At 41.1% G+C, this 24222-nt stretch overlaps 1 protein-coding gene across 1 annotated transcript in view; it reads left to right on the top strand.

The window, feature by feature from the left end:
* rbm44 (RNA binding motif protein 44) overlaps positions 1-23967 on the top strand; it is a 35131-nt gene extending 11164 nt beyond the window's left edge. Inside the window, exons 4-17 of the mRNA XM_038273206.1 lie at positions 4391-4465; positions 6027-6178; positions 6254-6384; positions 7479-7827; positions 7897-7955; positions 13781-13946; positions 14022-14053; positions 14592-14661; positions 15476-15566; positions 16774-16884; positions 16954-17027; positions 20659-20723; positions 20836-21007; positions 23667-23967. Coding sequence (XP_038129134.1) covers positions 4391-4465; positions 6027-6178; positions 6254-6384; positions 7479-7827; positions 7897-7955; positions 13781-13946; positions 14022-14053; positions 14592-14661; positions 15476-15566; positions 16774-16884; positions 16954-17027; positions 20659-20723; positions 20836-21007; positions 23667-23960 — 1841 coding nt within the window. The 3' untranslated portion in view covers positions 23961-23967. The remainder of the gene's footprint in view (positions 1-4390; positions 4466-6026; positions 6179-6253; positions 6385-7478; positions 7828-7896; positions 7956-13780; positions 13947-14021; positions 14054-14591; positions 14662-15475; positions 15567-16773; positions 16885-16953; positions 17028-20658; positions 20724-20835; positions 21008-23666) is intronic.
* The last annotated feature ends 255 nt before the right edge of the window (positions 23968-24222 follow it).

The following is a 24222-nucleotide window of genomic DNA, read 5'->3' as shown; positions in this document are numbered from 1 at the left end:
ATTTTCATCAGAAAATATTGATTAGGTATTATTATCCATGTTGTTTGGGGTTTTTTCTTCCACTGTGACTGCCTCAAATACAGATTTGGTGCTGCAGGCACAGTTAAAGGGCTCCACAGCGGGTTCTGCCAGAGTGGTGGTGCAGAGGTAGCCCATTTTCCCATCAATGTTTTATGTAACCATTTTTTTTTTTTTGGGAAAATCGATAGTAAGAAATGAAAGATCGATATCATATTGGGCAGCCAAATACCACGATATATCGCCAAAACGATTATTTCCCACACCCCTAGTTGTCACAGTACTAAACTTTTCAACTCGATACCGATACTAAGGAAAATATTCGATACTCGATACCTTTTTCGATACAAGGATAAAAACAAAGACTCCAAAATTCTACAGAAATATTTCCATTAATAAATAAAAAAACTATAAATAAATACAATAAACAATAAGAACAATATTTTGAGGTTGTATACTGTGCACAACATTAAGCATGCTTCATAAAACTAGAATTAAGTGTTCCTTCCTTGGCTTTGCTTTGCACATATAACAATGACACTAGCCAAAACGGTTAAGAAACTGAAATAATTCTCAGCAGCTGCACCTGTTACAAAAAAAAAATTTGAAACTGAAAAGTGCGTAGAATTATTCAATCACACAGTGTTCTGAAAGTGCATTGTCCTCAATTCTGCAATTTAGATGAATGACTGCTTAGGTGCCACTGGTGGTAGCACTGTATCGATACTTATAAAAACGAGTATTGTATCTGGATACAAAGTTTCAGTATCTATACTTTTTTTGAGTATCGATACTTTTGACAACCCTAATTATTCTTTCTTTGTATTTTTTTACCCTATTTATTTCTTCCATGCTACTTAATCCTGCCTGTCGTATTTACATTTCTGTCGGCATTTCTACCTCATTATGCAAATGAGGAGGGGGCGTGTCTTAAGGGCTCAACTTCTGCCCATTGGTTGGTTAGCATTTACTGCATTGGTCGAATCTGCAGGAGGAGAGGAGAGTCTGAAGAGGGCGAGTACGGACTCGTGTTCTCACCAAGTATGTTCTTGAGAAGAACCCAGGAAAATCGGGTTTCGGGGAAAACGGGAGCACGCAGAATAAATATGGGTCCATTGGAACAGAAGCCTACTGATGACGTCACCACACGCTCAGCTCCTCCTGTTATTAATAGTCTCTAGATAATAATAAATTCTGACTTTTTTCATTTAGTGGGGAATAATAATTGGAACAATCAGATAAAAACAAATCAAATGAAAACTTTGCCAAATACAACAAAAAATCGGCACCATAGCCAGCGGTCCTTCACACACGGCTATGCCGAGAGAGGGCCGCTGCAGACCGGCTAACGTTAGCCCTGGCTGCCGTTAGCCTCGGAGCTCCGCTGGTTGCCGAGGTCCTCTCCAGTTCGGAACATTTTCTTTTAAATTACGCATAAAATCGGTAAATGGGCCATATAGTGACACTTAAAAGTATAATGTTCTCACCTCAAATGATCTTTAAACAAACTTTTATTGGACACCAGCAACAGAAAAGTTAACATTAAATTTAATACTCTGAGCTCTGTGAGTTAAGAAGATGAGCTGCCAACCAATGAGCAGAAGCTGGCCCTCTAAGACACGCCCCCTCATCATTTGCATAACAAGGCAGAAATGTAAATACGACAGGCAGGAATAAATAGCATGGAAGAAATAAATAGGGGAACAAAATACAAAGAAAGAATAAAACAGACAAAAATATTATCACATGCACATAAATGAATACTTAAAAAATAAATAATAGATAAATAAAGTTGAAGATTATAACGGACAATAAATAAATAAGGTCATTATTACAAAATGGGAAAAATGAAATAAGCTAATTATTAAAAGAGATATATACATTTATGTCTCACTGTTGTTCTATTTTTGAGGGCCAATTATTGTATGCTTATTTATTTTTGGAGCATTTATTTATTTCTGTATCTTTAATTATGGCAGGATTGGTCCTCCATACAGATGCTCCAGACTCTGCACACTGACGCTGCTACGGCAGGCTAGTCCACTTTGCTGAAATTTCATTGCAGCAACTCAAAATGGTATTCAGTCATTTCTATGGCCCCCACGTGCGTGTATGCATGCCTGACAACGTCGGGGCGTGCTGCTAATGAGACGACGGATGGTGTCCTGGGGTATCTCCTCCCAGATCTGGACCAGGGCATCACTGAGCTCCTGAACAGTCTGAGGTGCAACCTGGCGGCGTCGGATGGAAACATAATGTCCCAGAGGTGTTCTATTGGATTTAGGTCAGGCGAGCGTGGGGGGGCCAATCAATGGTATCAGTTCCTTCTAGGGGTGGAACGGTTCACAAAATCCACGGTTCGGTTTGATTCACGGGTTCGTGGTCACGGTTTTCGGTTCGATTCGGCATATGTTGATTGTTACACCGAAATCCCATAAAAATGTATGAAATTAATGAAAAAATCCCCCCCAAAATAATGGATTGTAATTATTTTAAATGATCCGTGGAAACCCTGGATCATTTCCGTATGTTTTGCTGCTTTGAATTTAATCATCAGGCACTCAGAGGGGAGCGGACGGGAGCCACAGTGGAGGCTGCAGGCTTTGCTTTGAGCAGCCGGTCTGGAGCGCAGCGGTGCAGAGCGGGGGTTGCTGACGGAGTATGAGGGATTTCGGGGTTAGCATGACATGTTGCTGTTAGCATAAACAAAACGTGTTGCACGTTTATCCACAACTTTCTTTCCGCCGTCATAGTAGGTCACTCTAAATGCAAAGTGGTCCCATACAGCAGACCTATAAAGTGCTGCTGGCGCGTCTTCCAACTCCTGTTCTTTCCCACTCGCCATACCCACACAATTCTCCACAACAACTGATTTTTTTCTGCTACACCCGGCTACGCTGCTTCGCTTCTTCTTGTTTACTACTGGTGGTTGGCTTTGGTCGCAGTACCGCCACCTTCTGCTCTGGAGTGTAAACGCTTCGCCTTTGAGAAAAAGGAGCAGAGCATGAACCGAACGAAACACACGCGAATCGAACAGAGACAGTCGAACCGAACGGTTCGGACGGTTTTCATAAATCGTCCCATCCCTAGTTCCTTCATCCTCCAGGAACTGCCTGCATACTCTCACCACATGAGGCCGGGAATTGTCGTGCACCAGGAGGAACCCAGGACCCACTGCACCAGCATAGGGTCTGACAATGGGTGCAAGGATTTCATCCCGATACCTAATGGCAATCAGGGTGCCGTTGTCTAGCCTCCCTAGACCATCACTGACCCACCACCAAACCGCTCATGCTGAACGATGTTACAGGCAGCATAACGTTCTCCAGACCCTTTCACGTCTGTCACATGTGCTCAGGGTGAACCTGCTTGCATCTGTGAAAAGCACAATTCCGGGTTCTGTGGCAAATGCCAATGGAGCTCCACGGTGCCGGGCAGTGAGCACAGGGCCCACTAGAGGACGTGGGGCCCTCAGGCCACCCTCGTGGAGTCTGTTTCTGATTGTTTGGTCAGAGACATTCACGCCAGTGACCTGCTGGAGGTCATTTTGTAGGGCTCTGGCAGTGCTCCTCCTGCTCCTCCTTGCACAAAGGAGCAGATAGCTGTCCTGCTGATGGGTTGTAGACCTTCTACGGCCTTGTCCAGCTCTCCTGGAGTAACTGCCTGTCTCCTGGAATCTCCTCCATGCTCTTGAGATTGTGCTGGGAGACACAGCAAACCTTCTGGCAATGGCACGTATTGATGCGCCATCCTGGAGGAGTTGGACTGCCTGTGCAACCTCTGTAGGGTCCAGGTAGCGCCTCATGCTAAAGTAGTGACAGTGACCCTAGCCAAATGCAAAACTGGTGAGAAAGAGTCAGAAAAGATGAGGAGGGGAAAATGTCAGTGGCCTCCAGCTGTAAAACCATTCCTGTTTTGATGGTCGCCTCGTTGTTGGCCCTCATTAATTTCATTAACATCAAAGCAGCTGAAACTGTTAAAAACCCCCTTTGCTACTTACCTGACCAAATCAACATCCCAGAAGTTTAATTAACTTGATGCTATACTCTGATTACAAAGTGTTCCTTTCATTTTTTTTGAGTATTGTATTTTCCAGCTTAATAAAAGCCGTAGCATGACTTTGACTTCTTAGACTGGTTTGATATTTACATTTGATTAGATGAACTATTAAGATTGTAAAATGGTGCTGCAGATAATGGAGGGAAGTTCGTTTCTGTGATGTGATTAAAGAAAATGTAAAACCCCTGTTAGAACTAGAGGCGTATAATTGTTATTAGATATCCTCCTTATTTAGCTTTGTCTTTCCTAATGGAGCATTTCAGTATAAAACTAGGTCTGATTTTGGTCTCTTAAAATGATTTTCTCTTTCCAGGTGAAGGAGGCCTCCAATTCTTCCTGCAGAATCATCCCAACCTGGAGGTGTTGGAGGATTATGTTTATTTGAAGTGTAAGTTTGTGGATGCGTTATGATGTTTAACCTGGATCCTTCCTAAACCAATAACCATTTTTAAAGAGCTGGTCACCATCTCTGACGCTCTCCTGAATCCCAGCTCTGATGTGCTACACACTCAGGAGAACTTTAATAAATCCTTTACCAACCGGAGTTCATTCAGAGTAACTTGTTGGCTTGAAACGTCGTCTATCTCGCTTTCTTAACCAAAAATCCAGGATGATTTAGCACAGAACTGATTCAGAGTTCTCCCTAAAACAGAACCAAAGCTAATCTCGGTTCGTCTGTGCGGAGAATCTTAAGCCCATTTCCAACTACCTGCATGTTCAAACTCCTTGGACGTTTAGCACATGAATCTGGATATTTTAGAAATATTACTGTGGGGTAAAGATCTTCATAGCCCCAGAACCGCTCGTATTTTTCTGCGTGCTCTCGTTCTCCCAATGTCCAGACTTTCCCGTGTTCTGTTTAAGAACACACTTGTTGAGGACACGAGTCCGTACTCGCGTTGTTGTGAGTTTCAAAAGGTCAAAGTTTCAAAATGACCTTTCAAACAGGATGTTCATTGTGCTGTTTTTGCTAGCTTAGCAGTAGCTCATTTGTTGTGTTGTCAACAGAAAAAAGGCACCTGTCCTGATCCAGAGAGCAAGCGCTAGCTGACTTAAACACACCTGGCACGCCTACGTGGCTGTTGCTTCCACGTCAAAAATTGAAGACTTGACTGATGGTTTTTAGTATTTATTTCCAGGCTCCATGAAAGTAACTCGTTGAAACCAACATGAGAACCGACAAACAGAAAATGCATTTAATTACAGTGATGTTCTTCATCTCTGTACGCGACACAGTGCAGCTTTTCCAAACGTGAGAAAAATGTAGCATAGCATTAGCTTTCTAAACAAATCTCTGAGGTAAATACAGGCATAATTTTCTGCACATTACCACTAACCTCGTGCCTCCTCAGGGGCGGGTTGAGGTTACTCTTTATCTTACAGATGTCTATTATTCATACTGTTACTTATCTCCGTTTTGTTTTCCTTAAACTTCTTACTTTTACCGGTAGCTTGTTCTGTTTTTGCCTCCGGAGTGTAATACTGACAGGAAGTAGTTCGCGTTTTTTCAAAATAAAGCTCATTATAACCAAAAACTCAAAACCGAGCAATTTGCATATCAAAACACATGAAATACATTTCTTATGGCAAATACAAACCATGAACTGTATTTTATACCCTTAAATCATGAAAATAAATGCATTGAAAAATGGCTCAACTATATGGTAAAGGAATATTTTAGTATTTTTAATGACCAAACAGGTGGTTTGCTACACCCTGTATAATCAGAGTGCGGGGAACTCAGATGTACAGAAAAGTAGCGTCTCCTCTGGTTTCTATTGGCCGAGCATCCGTTAGCTGCCTGGCAGAGCTTTCACTGTGGACCGTTGCACAGACCATACAGTTTAAAAACATTGGATTTCAGGGAGCAGCATCCTGTTGACTTTAAAACAGGTGGATTGTTAAAAATTAATTTCCTTTAAGTTGCTTTCAGTCTCGACCCTCTTCAGATCGTCTGCAGCAAAGTGAGACGAAGGTGTTTCCAGGTGACTTTCAGAACGGAGCGAATCGATCACAGCTACAGCTGCCTGAGGGCGTCCACAGTGACCCTGCCGTCCACCTGACCGGCCACAGCGACCCGCTCACACAGAACCAGAGCAGAGTGAGTGAAGACGCTTCAGCATGTGAGGCAACCAAACCAGTATGTCGTCGGTGAAAGACGCTTCTTGTTTCTCAGCTGAACAGCGGCACAGCAGCGACGCCTTTAGTCATGGAGTCCGACCAAAGCAGACAGAGAGGAGAGTCCAGTTATTGGATCCACGACCCGGTAGCACACCACCAAAGTTATGCTTCTACACTTCAGACACGGTGAGTTTTTATTCGGGCAGAAGGATTTTGACAATTTAGCAAATTTATTTGGATTTTCCTTTGCACCAACTCCAAGCTTATAGATGTTTCACCCCAGGCTGGTTTCAGAAAGCTGAAGCCCCTGACACATGATGATTTAGATCAGCGAATGACTGACTTACAAAAAATCTGGCTGAAACGCTGGCATACGTTGGATAAGCTATGGGGGCGGTTTCGCATTTTAAAAAAAATACACCACCTCGCATAGTATAGCCATGATCTGCTTATCTGTTCTCCATTTTTCATTTGGATGAAATAATAGCTGCATGAATCATGACAGCAGACAAGATAGAGGAGAGCAGGAGGCGGGGTTACCAATCTACTCGCTCTGGAGAGCAGAGTTCGCTGCTTTTAGATGTTGTCTCCAAAGTCTCCAGTAGCAGAAAAAAGTCTAGATTTGGCGCTAGGAGCTTTTTAGAAATCAAAGTGCTAGAGGGGTCTGAAAAGTGGCTAAATATAGCGACTAAAGCGCTAAGTTGGCAACACTGCTCTTTGCATGGTTTGTTTTCAAATGGTTTGCTGCTGTCTGTTTGGACCTTTCTGAACATGTGCAGCAAATGGACTGATCCAATATGGGGGACACTGAAGGGGGGGGCTGAGACACACTTAATAGTATCAGCTCTCTGATGGCATTTTAACAAACAGATTTTTATGAAAAAATAATGTGCACAAATGAGGAATAGTTGTATTAACCCTACATGTAAACGGTTTTATGGGCCCCCAGGAACAGTCAGCCATAACAAAACTTTCAACAATCAAAACACAATATATAAAACGGAAAAGCTACAACAGTGGAGTTTAGGGACATTTCTAGTTTTTATCGATGGCATCTATGTTCCAGTGTGTTTAATCCTCATATGTGGAAGTTAACAGCTTTGTTTCTTCTTTTCTATGGAAAAGCTGGATTCATGTCCAAGAAGAATATTCATTTAAAATGACTACTTAAAGAACAAATCTTGCAATGAAAGTTAAGAACTAGGATCCCTTTTAGGATGTAATGAAATGTGAAGTGGAGTAAAAGTTTGGAGGCAATCTGCCGTGTGGTTTGGTTTCAGGGCGGAGCTCCAGCCTCCTCCTCCTCCTGCCGGCTCTACAGGAGGAGACCTGAGGAGAGAATGGGAGAAATCTCACAGCCTCATTAATGATGACAGGAGCATCCTGATGTGCTTGACCAGTGAAAACTTGTCGATGCCAGATGATAAGGCTCCAGTTCAGCCAGTTTATGACAACAGCTGCAACCCCCCCGGCGTAAAGAGGACTGCCGCTGCTTCCTGTTGTGATGCAGGACTGGACTCCAAGCCGAAGAGCTTCACATCGATCAGCACTCAGACCGAAGCTCCAAGCTCAGCGGAGAAGAGCGTCATGACTGTGGTTCTTATGTCTGATCTGGACTGTCTCTCTGAGGTGAGGTTGGAGCCCAACCAGCTGTGGACTGTTGTTTTCCATGTTTTTACACCTTCTTTGTCCTTTCAGGAGTTAAAAAGACTCCAGATGCCTGAAGAATGCAATGAGACAGAGAAAAAGAGACAAAGGTAACGTTTCGGCCTCGATCATTTCCTATTGCAACGCAACGTGTTTCATGTCTAAAAGATCCAGTAAGATAAGGACTGAAATGATTGAATATTTGGCTCTCTAAATCCGGGGTGGGCAACAAAGAGCCAAATTGAACCAAAAAAAAAATCTGTCTGGAGACGCAAATATTTCAATTCAGTTTATTTCTATAGCTCCAATTCACATCATATGATCTCAGGTCACTTTCCAGTTCACCAGATCATCCAGTCAGATTGATTCAAAGTTTTCTATGTAAGGAAAACCAGCTGATTGCATCGACTCATTGACTCTTCAGCAATCCCTCACACTAAGCATGCTTGTAGCGACAGTGGAGAGGAAAAACTCCCCTTGAACAGGAAGAAACCTCCAGCAGAACCAGGCTCAGTGTGAGCGGCCATCTGCTGAGGCCGACTGGGGTTCAAGGAGTCAGAAGCAGACCTAGAAAAAGAAGCATAGATACAAAAGGCAACTGTCAACCAGCTCCACAGGCGGCCCCGTCCAGGAAACACACAGCCAGGCAGACGAGCTCCGAGCCAGCTCCCATGTCAGAGGATGAAGAGAGCACATCCAGTTAGTCACAGTCAGAGAAACAGGACTACACTGGAAAACAGGCCGATCTCCAACATCTAGAAACAAAGGTGTTGATGGCAGCAGCACAGCTGATGTTTCTCTCCAGGATGGAGTCACAGCCAAACAGGAACAGACCAGATGAAGCTACTATGAGAAAAAGCAGAGAGAGCAGAACGTTAGAGATTGAACTAACAGATTCTGCAGAGTGGGAGAATAGAGATAGAATGATGAAAAAGGGGTCCCTATGTCCTCCAGCAGTCTAAGCCTATAGCAGCAGAACTACAGAGATAGCTCAGGATAACCCGAGCCACTCTAACTATAAGCTTAGCCTTAAAAGTAAAATCCATTTAGTGGTTTTCTATCTACTTCTCATTGGACTTTTTGTTTAGAACTGCACTGCATTGCTGTCCTACTGCAGACATCACCTTTTGGACCTTAGGAGCAACAATTTTCACAGCTTTATCGCTGATCTCTGACTCATCCCAGAGCTTCAGAGCACCCCTCCTGGGTGGAAATGCACTCAGACGGAGATGAGAATGTAAACAAAGATGGTGTAAGCATGGCGGGATGCAAGCAACGCTTAAGCTAACAGCACCTCTGCTCCCTTTACCAAGCATTTTCGTCACCAATGTTCATTCTCTGGGGAACTAAACGGACGAGCTACGACTATCCATCGCGAATGATAGCTCAGCTGTCCAGACAGTGCAATTGAGCTAACGGGATGCCATACACAGGATAGCAGATGACTGGCAAGACCAGAGGTGGAGGTTTGTGCATTTATATTAACAAAGCTTGGTGCACAGACCCTACTACCGAGAGACGCTGCTCACAGAATGTGGAGTTTTAATGGTCAAATGTAAACCTTATTACCTTCTATCATCCTCTGTATATTCCCCTGGATGCTAATGCCAAGCTAGCCATGAAAGAATGTTATACGGCCATTAGCAAGCACCAAACCAAACACCCCGAGCCTCATTTTAATTCCATTCAGTATATTTATATGGCGCCAATTAAAAACAGATGTCATCTTAAGGCACTTAACAGCACTATAAGCTACTGTACAATAAAAGCAACCACTTTTATTGTTGCGGGTGATTTCAACCACTCCATCCTGAAGACATCTTGAGATTCCACCAACATGTCTCCTGCCAGACCGGAAGAGACCCTGGACCATGTCAACTTTAACCTCGCTGGAGCTTACAGGCGACACCCCTCCCCCATGTCAGCAGCCCACTGCTCCCCAAGGGGATGGGTTAAATGCAGAGTTCATTTCGTTGCTCTGTACTTGCAACAGTGTAATGACGATAAAGTTAAATTATATTCCTTTAAAGTAACAAATGCATGGACAAGTATGTCAGCATCACCACTGGACAAATTTCAATTTTTTTTAAATCTTCCCCAGATGAAGCCTAGAAACCTCTTTGATCTGGGATTTAAATGACGGGTCCTGATCAAAAACAACACCAAGATTTTTTACTTTATTATCTGAAATCAGTTTAATCCCATCCAAATGAAGTGACTGGCTAATCAGCTTCTTTTTAAAGACTCTGGTCCAAAGACTATAACTTCTGTTTTGTCTGCATTCAGAAGCAGAAAGTTAAGAGTCATCCAGGTTTTTATGTCTTCAAGACATGCCTGTAATCTATGTAATGGGTTAGCTTCATCTGGATTATAGACAGATATAGCTGGGTATCATCAGCATAACAGTTGAAATTAATCCCATGCTGTCTAATAATTCTACCGATTAGGAGCATATATAAGGTAAAGAGAATTGGTCCTAGCACTGATCCCTGTGGTACTCCACAGGTAACCTTTGAGCATGAGGAAGATTTATCATTAACGTGAACAAACTGAAATCGATCAGATAGAAATAATTTAAATCAGCCTAGAGCTGTTACTTAAATTCCTACAAAATACTCAAGTCTTTCTGAAAGAATATCCTGTTTAGAACTTCTGGATAGATGCAAACTACATTTTGTTGCTTTCAGTGTCATATCGTAACAAAGTAAAAATACTTCACTACTGTACTTAAGTATATTTTGGAGCACTTTATACTTTCCAAGCGTATACATTTTTTTGAGAACTTTTACTTCACTACATTTACAAACTTAATTGCATACTCTAATACATTATCGATGTTTGGTTTAGTTACTAAGTGGAGAAAAAAAAAAAACGAGAGAGAAAAACGCCAGTGTTTTGACCCCACCTACCGACTACAAAGTCGGGTCTTGCCTGGGCTTGTTCATCAACACCAATAGGATACGCCTGTTTCACAAAACCAGTCTGAATTTATCCTAAACTTGGTTGTTTATATTATTTTAAGTGAATTAAACCTTCAAGCAGGGTTCCCGCGGGTCCTTAAAAAGTCTTAAAAGGCATTGAATTCTTCAAAATAAAATTAAGGCCTTAATTGGTATTAAAATGTCTTAAATCAGTCTTTCGTAGGTCTTAATTTTTAAGACATCATAAATAGGATTACATTTTTATTACGATTTATTTTTGTAATCTAAATAAACTTTAAAATTGACAATATATATATTTTTTTTTATATATATAAAAAAAAATAACAGCTCGCCATTATTGGTTCCGTCCCGATAGCGGAACCAATAAAAGCGTTGTTGCGGCCGGGACATTTGGGAGATGCGCCATTAACTTTTTGTCTGGAAAATCTGAGCAAGTGTAAATGTAACCAAAATTGTCTCCAGCCAAGAGTTTTCTCCATGGCTAAAACCAGGGAACATACATGAGGCTCAGTGGATTTAGTGCAAGAAGTCATTCAAGCTCAGAACGATGGGAATTAAGGCAGTGGAGTCGCACATGCGAAGCACGAAACACAAAGCGTCAAAATCGATTTACAGAGAAACAGCCGGTATTTCTCAGTTTAGTTCCACCCTTGTCTCTGCAACGCCTCCACTTATCACCAAATCAAACATACTAAGAAAACCATACAAAGAAAAATAGCTGCAAAAAAGATAGGGATGCACGATATTGGGATTTTGGCCGATATCCGATATGCCGATATTTTAAAACTCATGTAGCCGATAACCAATATCGATACTGATGTTAAAGGAATAGTACACCCAAAACATGATTAGCCTTCATTTTCTACTCACCCCCATGCTGAACAACACTCTGGAGTACTTTTTTGATATCTCAAATGCATCTGGAGATCTGGGAGGCTTCTTGCTGTCTGCTGACATTCACATAATGGAGGTCTATGGAGCCCGAGGCAGAAAGGTCCATAAAAGTCCACAAAAAACGTGTCAATATTCCTCCATACTGCTCGTCCAATGTATTCCAAGTGTCCTGAGTGGGTAGCGTCCATAATTTACTCGAAGCGAAGTCATTTAGAATGTTTTTAGAGCATAAACAGTAGTGTATAGGATTTCTTAAAAGCGCGTTCACGACGCTACGGAAGCCGGCAGACCAAACCAGAGGAAAGTGCGCACTCAGCGTCTGCTCTGCCGATAATGCAAGCGTAGAAGAAGAAATGTGCTGTTTACCTGTGCAAAGAAAGAAACAACGAAAGAAAAATGTCTGAGGACTTCAGTGTTGAGGAAGAGCATGAGTTCTTTGCCGAGCTGATTGCGCACTTTCATCTGGTTTGGTCTGCCGCGGTTTCCGTAGACTCGTGAACGCGCTTTCAGGAAATCCTATACACTACTGTTTATGCTCTAAAAACATTCTAAATGACTTCGTTTCGAGTAAATTCTGGATGCTACCCACTCAGGACACTTGGAATACGTTGGACGAGCAGTATGGAGGAATATTGACACGTTTTTTGTGGACTTTTATGGACCTTTCTGCCTCGGGCGCCATAGACCTCCATTATTTGAATATCAGCAGACAGCAAGAAGCCTCCCAGATCTCCAGATGCATTTGAGATATCAAAAAAGTACTCCAGAGTGTTGTTCAGCATGGGGGTGAGTAGAAAATGAAGGCTAATCATGTTTTGGGTGTACTATTCCTTTAAGGCTGGGAAAAAATAAGTAGTCATTGAAAATAGCAGTTTTGTTATCCATTTCTGACACTTTGAGAAATAATATACTCAAATATATTTTCATATGCTGATATCAAATAGATTTTTAAAAACGCGGTTTCGAACTATTTTACTTTCAAAATGTCATCGTTCTGTTACAAACTCTAGTGATATTTTGCAAATTCTTGTGAGATTTTGTTAGTAAAATAGATCGATACCGCGTCAATATATCCACATATAAAAATATGGCAAACTTTCTGGAATTTTCGGGGGATTTCGTAGCATAACGATGACATATAGCAATATTTCATTAGTAAAAGAGATTGATATGGTGTTTTTAAACGGAAATATATCAGCATATGAAGATATTGGGATATTTTTATGTATCAATATTTTTTCCTCGTCTTTAGAAGTTTTTTAAGTCTGTAAAAAAGAAGTTTTTGAGGAAGAAGAAGTATTTTTTTTTTTTTTTTTTTTTTTTAGAAGTTAGAAACTCAGAAGCTGATCAAATATCGGGTTAAATATCGGTGGGGTGGCCGATGTCCAATATTCAGTTTTAAGGCCGATACCGATAGGGGGCCGATTATATCGTGCATCCCTAAATAAAGACTTAGCACTGGTTATGTTGGGGCTTTAAAACTGCTTGTTTTGTTCCCTGCTAAAACAAAGTTTGTGAATTCAGTTAAATAATTGTTCAAATATATCTGTCATTTGTGTGTTTTTAGCTTTCTTCCTGTATGGGAAGCTTTTCAAAATTTAAAACATTAGTGCAGTGGTTTATGTTAAAATAAACCTTTGGGTTAAGTTGTCGCAAGCAGGTTTTTCTTGTGTTTCTTGTGAATTTGGTCTTAAACTTTTATTTCAAGTGGCATTAAAAAGTCTTAAAAAGTCTTGACTTTAGCTTGCCTTATGCTGTAGGAACCCTGTTCAAATTTTACCAAAATGTAAAAAAATGTCATTCAAACTTCACTTACTTTTTACTTATACTTTTCACTACATTACTTGAGTGCATCTATTTTTACAGTAATTCTTATACTTAAGTACAAGCCATTTCAGATACTTTAAGACTTTTACTCAAGTAACATTTCATTCAGTGAATTGGACTTTTACCAAAGTCATATTTTGGTGAGGTACTGATACTTTTACTTTACTCTGAGATTTCAGTACTTTATACAACACTGGTTGGTTAGTATTTGTGACAGTATAGTGACAATAAAGTTGAATTCTATTGTAAATATCAAATTTTTCTCTCTACAGAGCCAAAGACCTGCCTGCAGAAACAAAGAACATCCTGCAGAAACTGGAGAGGGACTATAAGCTGCTGCAGCAGCAGCTCCTAATGGGGGTTCCTTTGGAGCAGCTAAGTCCTCTGTGTGTGGACCCTAAGGTCACCCCCCCTGGAGCAGGTTCCTCCCCTCCACAGGTGAGATGCTGCCCTCATCTCCCAGCACAGAGACCCCATGATCTGGTTTGGACTCTGACTCCTGTTTGTGTTTAGGTCATTGGTGACGCAGGCGAAAATCCTCCTTGGTATGTTGAACATTTTTGTCGTTAAAGCAAACCAGTAAAGCCTGGCAAACACTGTACGATATTTTAATGTTGTACGACAAAACCATAAGGTTTAAAACTTTACAGCTCACGATTTATGTTGTTATACTGTACGTGCAAAAACCACACGTCAGACACGTCACTCTCGAAGAAAAACAACTCCCTTATTTGCACGTGCGAGGTGCTGGTAAATTGGCTCGTAGCTCTGCTTCATCTGCAGGATCTGCTCACAAACACCTCATGAGGGCATGAATTGATTTTCTCCCGACCTTACGATTCCTAATCCAGAGGTTTTTGTTGGAGGCTAATCGCCCCTTGTTACCCGCTGTATACTACATGACACATGACGCACGATCAGGATCCAAAAGTTTTGCACGACTGGAGAATCGGCCCTAAAAGGGTAAAAACTCGTACAGTGTCTGCCCGCCTTTAGATTGTGTTTATGTGATGTGAGGACAGAACAAAGCCTGCCTGACGGAACTTCTGGTTGTTGTGTAACTTTGACCTCTAACCTCTTTAGCCTGAGCACCGGCCAGGAGGTGCAGAGGCCTGGGGAGAGTGGATGCCATGAGGAGAGAAAGAGCTTCCAGGTCTGATCACAGCTTCCACAGTTTTCTGATGAAAATGAAAGAGAGATCATATCTCTCCTATCCTGGCTTCTCTTCATTGGCTTCCTGTTAAATCCAGAATAGAATTTAAAATCCTCCTTCTCACATATAAAGCCTTAAATGGCCAAGCTCCATCTGATATCAGAGATCTGATTGTTCCTTACGTTCCTAACAGAGCACTTCGCTCTCAATCTGCAGGTTTACTAGTGGTTCCTAGAATTTCTAAAAGTAGAATGGGAGGCAGATCTTTTAGTTATCAGGCTCCTCTCCTGTGGAACCAACTACCAGTTTTAGTCCGTGAGGCAGACACCCTGTCTACTTTTAAGGCTAGGCTTTAAACTTTCCTTTTTGATAAAGCTTATACCGTAAATTCCGGACTATAAAGCACACCTGATTACAAGCCGCAGGCTCTAATTTTAGAAAGAAAATCAATTTTGTGCTTTTATAAGCCGCACCGGATTTTAAGTCGCAGGTTTCCCACGTTGTTTGAGATATTTACAAATAAAGATATTACAAGTGAGCGTTTTTTTAACGTTTGATTTAATTCGTATGATAAAACAAACTAATACGGTACATATGATGAATGCTTTTTTTTTGTTTTTTTCAAGCTACCTGTAACACATTTAAATATACGTATGTGTCGGTAACACGCAAATAACGCTGCATATACCGGTACTTTTAATTGAACAACGCACAGAACATTGAAGCCGACCAGGAAAAGTCATTAATCGCTTTCTTCTTCCTCCTGCGCACTAAAACCCTCAAAGTCCTCTTCCTCGGTGTCTGAATGGAACAGCTTCAGGATGCCGTCTCTGACTTCAGTCTCATCCTTGTCGCTCTCACGGTCCTCTTCATCCCGCAGCAGCCCAGCCTTCCGAAACCCGCCGGTGATGCTGGATGTTTTTCGCACGGTTTCACGCATTGAGAACCCACAGGCGGACATCAGTGAAAGATGCCCTTCGCATGCGGCCAGTTTTGGTGAAGGATTTCTCGCCACTGATCATCCACGTCTCCCACTCACTGCGCAGTGCCACTTTAAATGCACGTTTCACACTGATGTCCAGTGGTTGCAAATACTTTGTTTTTCGCGCCATGAAAAAAAACATGTATTAGCCGCACTGTATTATAGGCCGCAGTGTTCAAACAGTAGGAAAAAAGTAGCGGCTTATAGTCCGGAATTTACGGTAGTTACAGTGGCTCAGGTTATCCTGAGCTATCTCTATAGTTCTGCTGCTATAGGCTTAGACTGCTGGAGGACATAGGGACCCCTTTTTCATCATTCTGCTTCATTCTATCTCTATTCTCCCACCCTGCAGAATCTGTTAGTTCAATCTCTAACCTTCTGCTCTCTCTGCTTTTTCTCATAGTAGCTTCATCTGGTCTGTTCCTGTTTGGCTGTGACTCCATCCTGGAGAGAAATATCAGCTGTGCTGCTGCCATCAACACCTTTGTTTCTAGATGTTGGAGCTTGGCCTGTTTTCCAGTGTAGTCCTGTTTCTCTGACTGTGACTAACTGGATGTGCTCTCTTCATCCTCTGACATGGGAGTGGTCTTGGTGCTCATCTGCCTGGCTGTGTGTTTCCTGGACGGGGCCGCCTTTTACAGTAGTTTTGTATCTCTGCTTCTGTCTCCTTGAACCCCAGTCGGCCTCGGCAGATGGCCGCTCACACTGAGCCTGGTTCTGCTGGAGGTTTCTTCCTGTTCAAAGGGAGTTTTTCCTCTCCACTTTCGCTACAAGCATGCTTAGTGTGAGGGATTGTATTTGAGTCAATGAGTCGATGCAATCAGCTGGTTTTCCTTAGATAGAAAACTTTGAATCAATCTGACTGGATGATCTGGTGAACTGGAAAGTGCCTTGAGATGACATGTGTTTTGAATTGGAGCTATAGAAATAAACTGAATTGAATTGAATCAAAGAACAAATTCTGTGCAGCAGCCATCGCTGACTCTGCTTTTCCTTAAAAAGACGCAAGACGAAAGCGAAGAAGCTGCTGATCTGCCCAATGACGGACTCATTAAGCAAACAGGTGAACGCCCTTTTGAATCGCCTCATAAACCATAAATGATGACTCATCTTCATCGTCTATCCTGCAGCCTCTGAGGAGCCCAGCACCGATGAGATTTGGTTCGACGCTAAAGAGGAGCTGAATCTCCAAGAATTGGCAGCAGAGATCGGTCCGAATTCAAACATGGCCGACAACCAAAGTTAGTTTATAAAACACAAAACATCCAAAGTTAAACGACTGTACTGAATCTGTTTAAATCTGTCGATAGATGCAGAGTCAGCTGATGATGAGAGCAGCAGCTCGAGGCTCTGCATGTCCAACCTGCCTGGCAACACCGCAGAGGTGACTACACACCGTTACCTCTGTCCTGGAATGACAAGCAGGGGGCAGTATGAAGCTTCTTAAAACGTTCAAACTATATCCAGACCATAAGTTACATACAGCAGAGCTGGTAAAGGTTTGATGACAGTGGCAGCTGGTAACATTTTCTCTAGGGGGGCTATAAATTCAAAATAGACGTATACCGTAAACCAGGGGTGTCAAACTGGTTCCAGAAAGGGCCGTGTGGCTGCAGGTTTTCTTTCCAACCAAGCAATAGCACCGGACTCCAGTCAATCATCATGTCATCATGTTAATGCTGAACTCCCTTGATGAGATGACTGGAGTCTGGTGCTATTGCTTGGTTGGAAAGAAAACCTGCAGCCACACGGCCCTTTCTGGAACCAGTTTGACACCCCTGCCGTAAACTATTCAAATGTATTCTTAGTCATCACACTAGTGTGTTTTGCGTGTCACAAACCTAAAAAAAATGTACCAGTTAAATAATGGAGAAGCTGTTAGTCAGCTTTATATTTTTTTTAATGTATGAAAACTATTTTCTCAGAGTGTGTTTATTTAAGAGCAACTATGCAAATGAACAAACACCCTGAAAAAGTAGATTATATTCTATTATTTTCCATGTGAATCCCAGATTAATCATTCTTCTTTGCCTTTTCTAAAAAGTGCTTTCAATCAGTCCTAGCTGTCTTTATCCATGCTGGCTCAGATCCTGATATTTGAAAAAGGAGGCAGGAAAACAGGATAAAGCTTTAACCTCGCTGCATGCAGTTAGCCTAGCCTTGGAGCTAAACCAGGTCCTGGAAAAGGACGTTTCTAGCACCATTTCTCTCTGTCCAATGCGTCTCCAAATCCCGCGACTCGATCTGTCAATCAGTCGCAAATCGTCTGCGCTGTGGCGGGAGCTGATGAGCAAATAAACTTCCTGCGCTCCTCTGCGTTTGTATTGCAGAGGAGCTACTGCGCATGTACAACTTTTAACGAGATTTTTGCGCCCCAGGGCGGATATACGTTAGCCTGGGTGCCATTCCGAACTTAGTCCCGCCCACAATGTTTGAGGTCGGGAAGTTCGGTCTGGCATTGCTCAATAGTAGCGCGAGTATGCTAGCACAATATCTGGCGGGCCAATCAAATTGTCAGGGCGGGCTTTATACGATGATGGACAGATGATCAACAGTAACGTAATCAACCACGTGACCAATGCGCGCTTGGGTGACAACAACAATGGCTGCCGCTGGAGAGTTTAGGTGAGTAGATTCTGCTATTAGGTCTGTTCTAGAAGATATCGACAGCAAATTAATTTTAAAAGAGGAACAGAGAAACGCGATCAAGGCTCATCTTCTTATTCTAGGCGTGCAACTGCAAGCTTTGATTTTTGTTTACAACAACTATGCGTCGCTTAACATACGTCACGCACTCCGTTGCTCTTATTGGTTGTAGGTCTATCCAATTGAGTGCAGAGGCATTTTTTTTCCTGGTTTGTTCGAAACACGCCCCATAATCACAGCTCTATGGAGCAGCATCAGACTCATTCTGACTAGAATTGATAGGACTACGTCAGGCTAGCTATGCGTCACCAATATGACGAAAAATGGAATGACACTTTACTAGTCATTACATTAAATATTAATCTTGCACATCTAAAAATATATATGTATTAATATATTTTGCAATATTTTAGATTTTAATTTAAAATGAAAAATATTTTTTTTTTTTTAAACATTTTTTTTCTTTTATATCTTAATCAGTGTCATTGGGTGGGTGGGATGGCGCCCTAGCTTCCTCTATTGACCAGCCGCCTCTTAGTGAGGGAATCCATTTATAACTAGAAATCAACAAGATAACGTCCAGTTAAACTGGAGTAAATACAGACGGCTGGCTTATTTCTCCTTAAGGTGGATTTATAGTCAGAAACCAGGTCATCTGCCCCGTCTGCTGCACCCCTCAAAAATTTTAGGTCACAGGAGTTCTCTGATTGGTCAAATCTACATCCGCTCTGCTCATGCGTATTTCCTGTTTGGTACCTTACCGGCTTGTTTTGTTTGTCTGACCGCCATTGTGGAAAACGACTGGTGAAGATTTTTTTTTTTTTCAACTTTATTGTTTATAACATTAATTACATGTTTCAGTAGGAATCTCCATTTAGCGTTTTTACAGGAAAAAAAACGACGAGAAATTCAACTTAACTTTTGCAAGGCAAAAGAAGAAGGTACAATTAAATTAACAGAAAAAAATAAAATAACAGGCATTTATAATAAATGATAGTAACCAATCTCCAAAAGGATATATACATGACAAATGTAGAATTCAAAATCAACAATTAACAGAGACATACTTATTTAGGCAGTGCGACAAATCATGTTAACTTGAGTTAAAACACAAGAAATCGTGACATGTCGTTACATAGCTTTTGTATATGTCCATATTTGTCAGCTAACAAGGATAAAGATGAATAGAAGAATTTGAGTTCATTTTTGAAACGTATAACTGAAGGTTCTTGATTTTTCCATTTACATACATGTATATGATATTTTCCCATACTTATGACAATATTGATCATGTCCGATAAATCTTTCGCAATATAATTTTTATATGATAGTATGTGATTTATATTAAATGGTGTTATATTTTCTATTTTGGACGACTGGTGAAGATGGAGCAGCTAGAAGAGCGAGGTGTGCGAGAACGCTGGGACCCTTTTTCCACCTGGATCTCCGCTCTTTTTCGCCCTCATGTCCCTCTGTTGTCGCACAGATCTAGACCCACAGCTAGTTCCTGATTGGCCCTCTGGTGTTGTGGCGTGGAATAGCAAAGCACAGACCACGCTTCAATATTGGGCATAAATCAGAAATACCTGCGACAAGCTCACTGTGACGCCCTGCTTCAGGAGGATAACCAGCCTTTAGCCTGTTAGCTTACTGTTACCTTTAGGGATGGGTGGCTTTATACTTCCTTTAGCTTAAGGCGTTATCAAACAAATCCTTCTTCACTGTTACTGAAGCACACAGCTGGTTAATGTCCAGGTTACAGATTTTTCCCTTTGTTTTGAAGTTCTGTTGTTTTTTTGATGGGTTTGAAGTGAAAGTTCTGAATCCCTCGTAGTTGTTATGTTCATCGTCTGTAGACCTGTTCTAACTTCTCATTTCTGTTGCTTCTTTGTGCAAAAAGTGATTGGTATATCAGTTCTTATTCATTATTATGACGGACACCTGTGATGTGAAAACAGCTTCCATTGAGAGTTAAAGTTAGCTGTATAGATGATGATGATTGTCTACTTCTCTTATAATTCCTCTAGTTTTATTTAGGCAAAAACGATAAACATGTTTCCTTGTATCAATGTTTATTTTTTTCAGTTTTGTTCCCTTTTTTTTCAACAAAGTCCTGAACTTTCAAGACTTGGAGACTCAGTAATTGATCGGCCTGTATGAGGTGGTTGGAAAGTTCTAGTAGGATTGACAAAAGCTCGACTGGTATGATGATCAGAGATTAAAGTATTCAGGCCAGTAGCGATTGTCCGTGGGTTAAAAAAATCACAACTAACATGTATACATGTGTATACGGATTTTTATTTTTTTTTTGATTGAATTCCTGCAGATGTTAAAGTAAATGACTAAAAGCCCTAAATAACTTTTTCCAGACGGATCAGAAGCAGAAATTCCATCCATCAGATGTCAGCATTTCCACTCTAAAGAACAAAGCGAGGTGAGCTGCTATCATTTTAAATGTTTAATTGAAAGTAATCAGATCCAGTTCCTCTGAGTTCTGATGAAAGGTGATGGTTGATGCTTTAATCAGCCCCTGCTTGTGTCTCTAGAGACGCCATGGTGGATGCATCAGAGGCAGCTGCAGGCCGGGAGCTCAGCGGTCATCAAATCCAGAACTATACCATCAGCATCAGTCATGACAGCGGAGCCATCGATGTAAACCAATCATCCAGCTCCGTTTCCAAGCACGACGCCATTGAAGCTTCGCCCTCTGAGAACGAGGTGGGGAGATGTTCTACCTTCCTTCTTTTACTCCTATAAACTCCGAACGATGCATGAAAACAATTTTACTAAAGATTTTTGCCTTTAGCCTTTAAAGCTCAGCAGCATGGAGGCTCCCACTACCAGCAGCTGGAGCTGTGGCCATTTTTCAGTTCCGTTTTTTTTTTCAGCATGAAAATTAGAGTATTAGGGCCACGCTAGAGATAGTTTTTCTTTTTTATATATATTATGAGAATAAAGTCGTAATATCAAAAAAGAATAAAGTCAACGTACAAAAGCCTGTTTCAGAAAGAAAGCTCGGAGCTCCGCCCAGCATAAGACCGCGGACCAGCTCCACCAATCAGCAACCAGAGTCCATTTTGAAATCCTGACCAGTTTGATGCTGCTGCTAAAAGATTTCCTTAATCGTCAAACTGATGCTAAAGTATAACTTCACATGATGCTCCACATTCCTCATTTTAGGGAAGAAAGAGCTTCTTGGACGAGTTGTCATAAAGTACAACTTTATTCTCGTAATTTCATGACTTAATTCTCGTAATTTCACGACTTTATTCTCGTAATTTTACGACTTTATTCTCGTAATGTTACGACTTTATTCTCAGAATTTTACGACTTTATTCTCGTAATTTCATGACTTAATTCTCGTAATTTCACGACTTTATTCTCGTAATTTTACGACTTTATTCTCGTAATGTTACGACTTTATTCTCGTAATGTTACGACTTTATTCTCAGAATTTTACGACTTTATTATCGTAATTTTACGACTTTATTCTCGTATTTTCACGACTTTATTCTCGTAATTTCAGGACTTTATTCTCGTAATTTTACGACTTTATTCTCGTAATTTTACGACTTTATTCTCGTAATGTTACGACTTTATTCTCGTAATTTCATGACTTTATTCTCGTAATTTTACGACTATTCTCGTAATTTTACGACTATTCTCGTAATTTTACGACTATTCTCGTAATTTTACGACTTTATTCTCGTAATTTCACGACTTTATTCTTGTAATTTCACGACTATTCTCGTAATTTCACGACTATTCTCGCAATTTTACGACTATTCTCGTAATTTTACGACTTTATTCACGTAATTTTAAGACTTTATTCTCGTAATTTCACGACTTTATTCTCGTAATTTTACAACTATTCTCGTAATTTTACGACTTTATTCTCGTAATTTTACGACTATTCCTGTAATTTTACGACTTTACTCTCGTAATTTTACGACTTTACTCTCGTAACTTTACGACTTTATTCTCGTAATTTTACGACTATTCTTGTAATTTTACGTCTTTATTCTCGTAATTTTACGACTTTATTCTCGTAATTTTAAAACTTTCTCGTAATTTCACAACTTTATTCTCGTAATTTTACGACTTTATTCTCGTAATTTTAAAACTTTCTCGTAATTTCACAACTTTATTCTCGTAATTTCACAACTTTATTCTCGTAATTTCACAACTTTATTCTCGTAATTTTACGACTTTATTCTCGTAATTTTACGACTTTATTCTCTTAATTTTACGACTTTATTCTCGTAATTTTAGGACTATCCTAATTGCGAATGTATTCTCGTAATTTTTAGTGTTGTACCGATACCAGTATCAGGCAGGACCCCGATGCTGCACTAAAATGTAATGTTGCGCCGATGCCATTATTTGGCCCTGATACCTGGCTGTGCAGTATCGGCCAAAACCGATACCATCTGTTTGAAATTGATGTGTGTGTAAATATGAAGAACTGCAGACTACTTGGATGTAAAATAATCACCATCATGGCTTTGTCAAGCTGCTGCCTACCAAGTAAAACTGCAGCATGAAGATGAGCGGCTGGATGTTGATTGTATACAAACGAACCCAACTTACTGTTAAACAGGAAGCTAATTGGTTTTAATTCAATTTCTAAAGCCTCAATCACCAAATATTCTTATTGAATATCTAAGGCTGGACCTCTGATCTGAGAGCCGTTTGTTCACGTTGATGCTAGATGATTCTCTGCTAGCCCACATGTTGGTGTTGTCCGGCGGCGTTCCGATTCCAAAACAATTAAAAGTTCAGTTTCCTGATTGGAAAAGAAGATTAGAAGAGATTAAAAGAGTGAATTCAAGCAAGATGGATATTAAAAGGCAAATTCTTCACAATTCTATGCAAAATGGAACTGACTAAAATAAATGAACTCCTTTTTAACTGAGGAACTGAAACGGAACCAGAAAAGCTCATCAGCAAAACAGTTGAATTTCCAATAAAAGATGCAGCGATTCGCAGTTCAGTGTGGATTTTATTTGCGATCAGGTATGTGGAGTCGATAACCAAACCAACTGCAAATGCTTCCAGATTGACCTCTGACCTTTCCAACAGGTTTGGACGTCTGCGGCTAAAGACGGTTTTAGAGACTGACCACAGAAAGACGCAGACTTCCTCTCCTCCTCTTTCAGTTTCTGTTCTCACGCCTTCATCACTTCTTTCAAGCACATTTCTTCCTTCATTTCACCCTTTCACTATTTTGCTGCTGCTAGCTGGTTTTTCATATCGGTTTAAACATCGTAGCAACAGACGACAAAACGCAGAAGTCCAAAACAGGCGACGTTGATTCTAAAACCTTCATGCTGTTTTAATGTCTCTAATGTTTCTTAGTTCCTCTTTCTCTGTCCAGCCGATCGACTCGCCGCTCCTCTGCTCCGGCACGCAAAGATGGAGGGTTGTGTCCAACTCGCTCACTGGAAGGAAAACCTACGTGCCTCTGCACTTCGGCACCATGGACAGCCTGAGAATCCTGATGGGCGAGCTGACGAGGATGCATCCAGATGTTGGCCGGCAGGGCGTTATGGACGCTCTGATGGAGCTGAAGACACGACACGGGGGGGCCCTTGGCAGCCTTCCCCTCAGCACCATCAGAGATATGACCTCTGACCTGCTGACCAAATCAGCTCCTGCCACCCAGACATGAGGAGGAAAGACTTACTTACTTACAATTACTTAATTTCATTGAATAAAAAAAAAATAAAAAAAACTTAACGAGTTCAAGTTTGCTGCTTTTTGTTGTAACTACTTGTGGAATAAATTTTCCTCTAACAGACCGTGTCTCAGTGCCTTTGCTTTCTGGCTGATGTGTTTATCAGTTTTGAATATTGGTGGTGCTTTCACACTTGTGCTAGCGTGAGATGGACTCTACAACCCATATAAGTGGATCAGGTAGTGCTGCTCATCCA

Source organism: Cyprinodon tularosa, unplaced genomic scaffold (assembly GCF_016077235.1).
Source record: "Cyprinodon tularosa strain WSP-4 unplaced genomic scaffold, ASM1607723v1 ctg860, whole genome shotgun sequence".
Taxonomy (NCBI): Eukaryota; Metazoa; Chordata; class Actinopteri; order Cyprinodontiformes; family Cyprinodontidae; genus Cyprinodon; species Cyprinodon tularosa.
The sequence above is the reverse complement of the archived record's forward strand: the minus strand, read 5'-3'. Positions and strand labels throughout refer to the sequence as shown.